This window comes from Nerophis ophidion, linkage group LG03, assembly GCF_033978795.1.
Source record: "Nerophis ophidion isolate RoL-2023_Sa linkage group LG03, RoL_Noph_v1.0, whole genome shotgun sequence".
Taxonomy (NCBI): Eukaryota; Metazoa; Chordata; class Actinopteri; order Syngnathiformes; family Syngnathidae; genus Nerophis; species Nerophis ophidion.
Window position 1 is genome coordinate 64,963,219 of NC_084613.1, and position 8,767 is coordinate 64,971,985.

The following is an 8,767-nucleotide window of genomic DNA, read 5'->3' on the forward strand; positions in this document are numbered from 1 at the left end:
GGGTCTCATCAATTATCCTCTAAACACCATCTTCAGCCAATGCGACATTATGCTCGGGGAAAGACTGATTTCTCAATCCAGCGCCACACACCCATACAGGGCGATAATTGAAACGCTACTAAACTATTCTGAAGCCACACTCAGAAGTCAATTCTCAGCCGGGTTATTCCACAAAGACACCGGCGGCTCAATAGACTCTATAGAAACAGCGAACGGACCAAACAAAGGACTCAACATCAGAGCCGGTTACACGGCTGAATCTAAAGAGGTTCAGCTACTAGGACCCCTCCACGCAGACATTCTTTTCAGCGAGAGACTCCTTCTCAACTCGGTGGATCTGAGGATCAAACTCACGCGTGCCAGCGACGCCTTTTGTCTCACAGGGGCTGCGGACGGTACTTTCCGTCTGAAAGTGCTGGGTGCCTCTCTCTTCACAAAAAAGGTCACCGTTTCGCCGGCCGTACGATTGGGGCACGCCTCGGCCTTACTCAAAGGAAACGCACTCTACCCTTTGTCACGGGTCAGCGTGAAAACCTACTCTATCCCTGAAAATTCCAGAGTATGCACACAAGAAAATTTGTTTTTGGGCACGATGCCTAAATACATTGTTTTGGGTATGGTAAATCATGAAGCTTTCACAGGAAGAAGAGATCTCTCACCCTTTAATTTCCAGCATTTTAACGCTGAATACATCACCCTCTGTCACGCGGGAAAACAAATTCCCTCCAAAGCTTTCCAACCGCAATTTAACCAGGGGGCTTCGGTCAGAGAGTTTTACAACATGTTTACCGCTACAGGGAGGCATATGAAAGATTTACCTCTGTGCATCAACAGACAAGATTTTGAACGGGGTTATTCGCTGTTTGTGTTCAATCTCAATCCGGGAGAGGACAGCGACGCATTGTCTCGGGTTTCTAATGGCACTTTGAGGTTGGAAATGAGATTCAGAGTACCCTTACCCAACACGGTCACTCTTGTGGTTTACGCATGTTACGATTCTATTTTGGAAATTGATTCCAAACGACAAGTGCTGGTGGATTATTATTGACGACGGAGATGAATAACCATCAACTGGAGAAGCTTCTGCGACGAGTGTTGGGGAATGTTTTCTGTGGTGTATGGGCCTCCGACCAACTCCCCTCACTGACTCGCTCCTTTACCCCACCCTCCTACTTTATCGTCAACACCCACGAAGGACATCGACCGGGGGAGCACTGGTTATCGATGACTCTGGAGGAAGATGGGACCGCCACTTTTTTTGATTCTTATGGATTTTCTCCCGATTTTGATTACTACCCTCGGAGCATCTTGAACTTTTTGGAAAATCGTTCTGACCGTATATTGTACCACAACCTACAGCTTCAACACCCTTTGTCCACAGTGTGCGGTCAACACTGCGTTTATTATCTGCACCATCGATTTTGCGGACTGTCTTTTGAACAAGTTTTGTCTTTATACACAGATGATGTAGTAAAAAATGATCTTGAAGCATATACCCTGGTTAAAAAAATTCAATGTTGTACTAGCACGAATAAGAATAATAGTAGTCGTTGTGGCGTACAAGACGTCTGTTGTTTAGAAACTTTTTTGAACCGTTGAAATGAAAATGCTGTACACACTGCGTTTGATGAATAAAAAAACATTTTATTGAAACAAGAGTTTTGTCATCATTCATTCAAGGTTTAACCAATGTGGGGACAATGTCACTTTTCTACCTCTTCTTTTCCTCTCGGGGGATAGAAATGTTTCTTTTTCCACCCATTCTGATTCAAACTCTCCATCCGCTTTCAGACGTCTGTATTGATCTCGTGCTCTGGGGTTATGAATGGTCGATGTGGGGACATTTAGCTCCGTCAACGCTGTTAAAAATTTTCTCCAACCCTCAGGCGTGCGGGTCTGTGGATTTTTGGACCGTTGCATCAGGTGTTTCAGTAAATCGATCATATGAGATCCCTGCACCGGTGTACCGTTTTGAACAAACTCTCCTTTAGAGGTCCACCCCTTATCATTCTCGGATAATTTTTTCATAATGTACTCGGCGTTGTTACGGTCGCGTCGGGGGAGGATTTTCAGAACTTCGATCATCGTGACATCCTTTGACCCCCCGCCAGTATTCCGAGGTTTATCCTCCGGTTTATCCATCGGTTTATCCTCTGGTTTATCCTCCGGTTTATCCTCAGAGTCATTCCATGGTTCACCCCGCAAATCCTTGTGTAAAGTCAGAGTCATCCTTTTCTCCTCCCGTTGCCCCTGCTTCAACAGGCCGAGATATCTCTGCAGCAGGGTATCGTATATTTTTATTCTTTCATGAGGATTCATTCCGGGTTCGTTTAAGACGGCTCTCATTTTAACATCTAGATCATCCTCCGCCGAGTCTCTGATGGTCGGCTCCGGGCGAGTCAGACGATTTAATTGTTGGGGGGATAGGAGAAACAATTTTTGAGCCTTTTTCATCTTCAACCTTTTCCGCTCAATCCACCGATAAGATTCCCTATAAACGGTACGACGGTGGCCAGTAAGGGTAGAAGAAAACCGCCCGACTGTTTCATCAGAGTCTGGCGTTTGCGTTTCAGTCCAGTCCTTTTATCAGCCAGCAGTCGGATGATTTTCTTTTGTTTTTTAAGCTGAGCAAATTGAGACGGTGATAAGGGCACATTACCCTTCAGAATGTTTAAAGCAATTTCACACAGCGTCTGGATAAAGTCTGGTGAGCCGTGACTCAGAATATCTCGACGTTTTTGTGGTGTGGCATGGTACAGAGCTTTTAACATGGGACCGTTCCTCTTTACACGCTTTGACATTATGTTTTTGGCACGTAGACAACGGGCCACTGGTGCGGAAGCACGCCCGACCTCACTCTGTATTGTTCTGGACAGAAAGGTGTCAGGTCGACCAATAAATAGCCATGAGCATCCAAAGTAGCATCCGCAAAACTTTCCAAGAAAAAACTTTTTTGTGCGGGGAACATTTGCTGTGCCAACACGTTAATCTGCAATCTGTCCCGCGGATTCTTAAACAGTATCATATAATTACAGTTTAAGCTAATGGTGCGTGAAAATTTTCCCTGATGAAAAACATTCTGGGTCAGCATCATAACGCTCATATTTCTATGATGTCTATACTGCGTGAAAATTTTAACCACTTCGGGGTGATTTGAGGCTTGAAAAATAACATCGTCCAAAATCACCAAATGGGTCTGATCGTCCGGAAACAAGTTTTCATCTTCAAAGGAATCAGGCAGTCCTTCAACAAATTTTATTTTTTTATTCATCTTTTTTAATTCAGCATACATGGGTTGGAAAGATGTATAAATCCACACAATGTTGTCGGGTATAGAATTCATGACGTGTTCACAATTTTCCAATACACATTTTACAAAAAAAGTCTTTCCGCAACCACTAGGTCCTACAACCAGGCATGAAAAAGGTGTATGAAATCTGGGATCAAAGTCTACTCGTTCCATTTTTTCCATTTCCTCTCTAATACCCGAAAGGTAAAGTTTTCCCGTCGGGAAAGAGACGTCTTTTGTCATACACCACTCGAAACTTTTTTTCGAAAGACGAGTTATTTAAAAGGAACCCCCTTTTATCACGAACAATTTGGTGATGAGGGGTGTAGATCGCACCTGTTTTGTCTTCCTCCAGATAGCCCTCCACCAAATCTTTAACGCTGTCAAAGTTGACCCTCTCACAACACTCGCGGGTTTGAGTGATTCCTTTGGCACGCAGCACAGTTTTTTTACCCTGCAGGGTATGGTAGGCATAACTCTTTGGACCGGCGGAGACGAATTCGTGAATGCTGTCTCCTCCCAACTCATCCGTCAAATCGCCTAGATAGGACCCCGTCTCCAGAGAAACTTCCCCCTCGTTTACCGTGTAGATTAAACTATCGGTGTCTGTGTAAAGAACTCTCTCTTGCAACCCCTCTAGGTAACCGTACATTTTCAAACGTGCGTAAGCGGTGGTAAAAGCAGCGACAAATACATTATTTGTGTTACCGGGAAGCACCACGCTGTTTTTACTGTATTGCCATTGCACCATAGCAATTTGCTCGTTGAGAAAGGAAAAATATTCAACCTGATATTTTCCTGAAAATACAAAGTCGAAAAATACTTCACTTTTTCTCACCAAGGTGGTCTGAGTTCTATTGCACCTCTCCGCAAACTTTCCCCAAAGGCTGTTTAAACAGAGTTTTGACATTTGTCTCTTGGCAGGGTTGGGTTCGATTTTTTCAGCATCCAGCTGTATTCCCTGATTTTCACGATATTCACGAATGTACTTTTCCCTGCTTTCTGCATCGACGGCTTCTTTGGGATACCCTGAAGCTTCTTGCTTACCCTTTAGGAAAGTTTGAACATAACCCGTAAAAACGGTTTCGCTCCGTTCTTCAAAGTGCCACACCTCCGTAATCTTACCGACTCTGTATCCCAACTGTAAAGCTTTGTTGAATTCGAGCGTGACCCAGACTCCCGTCAATGCCCTTCCTTCCTCATCATGTTCGCAGGGTTCCTGCTGGTTATTGTTTTCTGCGCATGTGCGGCAAAGTGTAAACACTAGTTTACCCTTGACCGTTCTGTAGGGTAGCACAGGGAAATAGAGACCTCGAGGAGGGTGAACAACGGCTCTGACCAGACCGAAATAGTTTCCAACATCGTCAAAATCCGTGTGGATGATGACAGGATGACCCAGGGGGTAAGGAAATGCGCTGTTGACGTACGGGTAGAGAGAGGTGACATCCTCATACAATACACGCTGGTTCTCACCCGCCGTGTGCCTCAAGCAAAAGGCGCTTGTCCTACCTCCATAAAGAGCGTCTCGAGGCATGAGAGGTGCGGGGTAATTGCGTGTTTTGAGAAAGTCTATTACCCTAGGGTTTGATTTTTTCATTTCATTCCACTCGTGCTCTCTGATGACGATGATGTTGACCTTGTGGTCACGCTTTAACGCTTTCATTTTTTTCTCGGTAGCCTTGTGCAACTCCTCGAACGGTGTGTTTGTCAAAGGGCATACAGCACCGGGTTCGAAACACGTCGGGCATCCGTGATAAAAACACCCCTGAAATTCCCAGACGAATGGTTTGCCACCGATTATAGCAAACCCATCCACAAAGTATGCCCCCATCTGTTTTTCGCCTTTGTTTAAAGCATGCTGAATGAAAATACCACGACGATGCGACTCCCATTCTAACCATTGGATGCTGGTGTGTGAGTATTTTTTACACAACCCTCGGTAGTTATCCGGGGAAGGTATGGCTAGAGAACGCGGCTCGAGGAAATTAGTCACAAACACCTTCATGCAGGCCGAGGCTATGGTGATACGGGAGAAGGGGTCAACACCCGTCTCGCTCGTAAACTCGGCTCTAAATTTGATGCAACCCTCACGAAGAACATTGACGTCGTTTTTACAGTAGTGTACCGCTTGTTTTTGAAAATCAAAGACCTCGCTTTTCTCATTTTGATACCACGTCTCAAACTTGGTGCGTTCAACAGGTGTCATGCGTTCTACACCGTAATTGCTGATTGCGGGGTATTTTCCGACATAATTTAAATGTTCCTCCGAACTAAATTTGTGAGGAAAATACCCCTTGGACCAGCAATCACCGAGTCCTAACGCTTTTGGCATAGCGCTAAGCGGCATGGTAAGGAAGGAAAGCGAGTCAATGTATTTTTGCAAAAAATCAGGGTCTTTAAAACAGAGAACTTTACTCCCCTGCATGATAATTAAGGGTGCTATACCCAGCCGTACCATGCCTCTCAGAATCAAGTAACCGTCAAATCCTCTCGAATTGTGGGCTATAAATGTAGATTTAAGATAACGAGGTTTCCTGAAATGATTGAGGAAAACTGTAACACAATCCAGTCCAAAAGCACACCACTCTTCTCCTTGCAGCGTCTTGGTACAGACTAGAAAGGGAATGTGAGTGTGATTGTCATCGACAAACGTCTCAAAATCATAGAATATGATATTATCATTGTGGTTTACTTCACGTGGTTGGGGTTGTATATAGCAAAGATGTCGTGTTTCAGGTGTCTCTGAGTCACTGCGAGGTAGCTCTTCTTTACATATTTGACATTTTAACTTAGGGCACGTGTGTTTAGCGATACCTGTAGCCACAGGTACATCGTAAAATAGGTTGCATTTAAGGCATTTCTTTCGCCGATCGCAGTTGCTGACGAGTTTTTCCATAACCCGGTGTTTTACCCTGTGTCTGAGGAGACATGCAGGAGAACGACACCACATGTTGCAATCCCTGCAAAGCACAGTTTTCCCCTCTATTTTTACACACCCGTTTTGTGTACAGACCAAGCAATAGCCGTCGCATTTGTGTCTGTCGGGTTTGTCGTACCCTTGGTAACAGTAGTGACAAACGTGCGGTTTTGACAAAAAACCTTTAATGTTAATGATACCGCTGTAATGATTCTGAGATAAATACAGATACAACGGATTTTCTGATTTTGGGTAATCCGTCTCGAACCGTGAGAGGGGTCGTTGGCCCTCTTCTCTGAACAGTATGACAATTTTACGACGTACCACTTTTTCAAATTCACGAATATGACTGAAAGTGACGGAAGTCTGTTCGTCTAAGCCCGCTTTTCTCTGTATTTTTTCAGCCTCCGCCACAGCCTGGCTATCTGTAAATTCAGGATGTAACAGACTTGCTAGGCTAATGGCAAAACATAGTTGATTATTCGAGTTTAATGGATTGTAAAGATAACGAGCTTTTTTTCTGTGGATTTCATGTTCCAAAAGGGTTTCGATTTTTCTTCTTACACCACCTCGAGGGTTATGTATCACCTGGACCATCACCTGTATTTCTTCATCGTTCAATATTTCAACGTTTGATTGTACCAACAGATCTAACACATCTTGAAAAGCATTCATCACAGCCCCGGCATCGTTTCGAAATGTAAATGAAGTGTGTTGATTTGCACTTTCACCGGATAACTCCAATTGAATGATATCGCCGGGTCTAGCTTCCTTAGTTACCATCTGTGTCAGCTTTTTAAGGCTCCCCAAGACTCCGCGGTAAAATGTGGCGTAATCTGTTACATCGTTGTTTTGAGGAAAAGTTAAAACGCTGGATAGTTGTATATTGTTGAATGTTTCCCTCCTCAAGACATTTACCCCATCACCCCTCTGGGTCTCATTTGAAATTGATTGGTCAGCCGTTGACGGTTGGTTCTGCATGACCCCCACCACCTCCGAAAAATCCAAACATTCCCCCGAGGGTGTCGCCCCTCCCAACACCTCGTGATGCTGTGTAGAGGCTTGTGTGTTTGTGTTTGAATTTAACACATTAATATCATCTTGCAAAGACGGATCATTGTTTGGTTCCCATTCTATCTGGTTGTTTGGATCTAAATGATGATTACAAACGTCTTCATCTTCTTCAATAACTACATCTAATTCAGATGGAACTACACCCATTATATTTCTCTAAAGAAAAAAAGAAAAAATAATTCGAATGGAACAGATATAACAAACCAGTATGTATCAAATCATGTCTGCCATCTTCATGAGAGTGCGAGCCAGTATACGATAGTACTGTTTCAGCCTTCTTCTGTTTCTATCATGTTTGTCGAGCTGGCGGGCGCATCTACGCTTCCTCCTGCGTTTGTTGCCTGTGGAAAAAAAAAAAAAAAAAAGAATTAATATATACCGGCTTTAACCACATGTGGCGCTGTCATCTCCACTCATGCAAGCATAGCCGGAAACAACCGCCCACCTCCGGAATCAGTCCCCGCCCATTCCCCTTAGGCGCGAAATTCATTTGAGCGAAAGACATTGGAATGAGAGGAGCTCTTTAAAGCTCCTGAGAATCTTAAAAAGCTTACAGAAAACGAGAAAAACTTACAGCGGGTGCCTGTTGGACATTCACCGTCGTTTTCGATGATTTCCCCACGGAGCAAGGATTCGATGTCTGGAGTCTTTGGCGCAATCAAGCCTTCTCCTCTGCCTGGAATGGCCGTTGACGGACCCTCCAGCGTTAAGGGAGACCAGTGAGCAAGAGATGTAAACGGAAAATCTGTAAGTAAATATATGTATATATGTATCGTATACCGCATGTTTTTTTTCTTGTAAAATGAGAATCATTTGACTCACCAGACTGCGATTGTGTTAAAACGATCGCGTTAGGATCTTACGGCAAATCCTCTATAAAACTAAATAATGAATACACACAATATTAAATAATTTGAAGGTTTAAACACACCTCGATAATCATCTTCCAACTTTGTAAGACCGTTTAAGCAAAGTTCATCGTCTTTCACTTCGTCGTCATCGGCTGGTAAAAAAAAAAGTATTACAACGTCGTACAAGTGCAATGCTTTTAACGTTTAAATGCTTAAACGGAGTTAAACCATTGTCTAATAATGTGGTAAAAACGGAGGTAATGAAATGAATACAGTAAAAAAAAAAAAAAATCGGTACTTACACAAAAGGATTGGAGACTCTGTTAGGAGATCCCTTGGTGGTGGGTGAATTTCAACTCGATGTTCGACTGTTTTTAGTTCGAATAAATACTTATTATAGTAACATTAAACAGACGTGTTACAAGGAATGAAAAAAAAAAAAAAGAAATTACCTTTCATTTTGCAAATCGCGGTTACACTGTGTTCTGCTCTAGTTCTCCATCTGTTTAAATATGTTTTCGTGAGGTATGGAAGTTGTTTCAGACAATCGTAAACATTTAAACGGTCAAATGGGTGGCCAGTTGCTATTCATACGAAATTCTCAAGCTCCCATAAAAACTGAACCCTCCTTTGTAC

The 8,767-nt window shown here is 43.4% G+C and overlaps 1 protein-coding gene across 1 annotated transcript; it reads right to left on the reverse strand.

The window, feature by feature from the left end:
• Positions 1-3,244: 3,244 nt before the first annotated feature.
• Positions 3,245-8,045, reverse strand: LOC133549948 (uncharacterized). Its single transcript, XM_061895882.1, has 2 exons — positions 7,855-8,045; positions 3,245-7,621 (listed from the first exon to the last, which is right to left on the reverse strand). The coding sequence occupies exon 2, from the start codon at positions 7,425-7,427 to the stop codon at positions 3,480-3,482; it is 3,948 nt and encodes a 1,315-aa protein (XP_061751866.1). The 5' UTR covers positions 7,428-7,621; positions 7,855-8,045; the 3' UTR covers positions 3,245-3,479.
• Between the last annotated feature and the right edge of the window lie 722 nt (positions 8,046-8,767).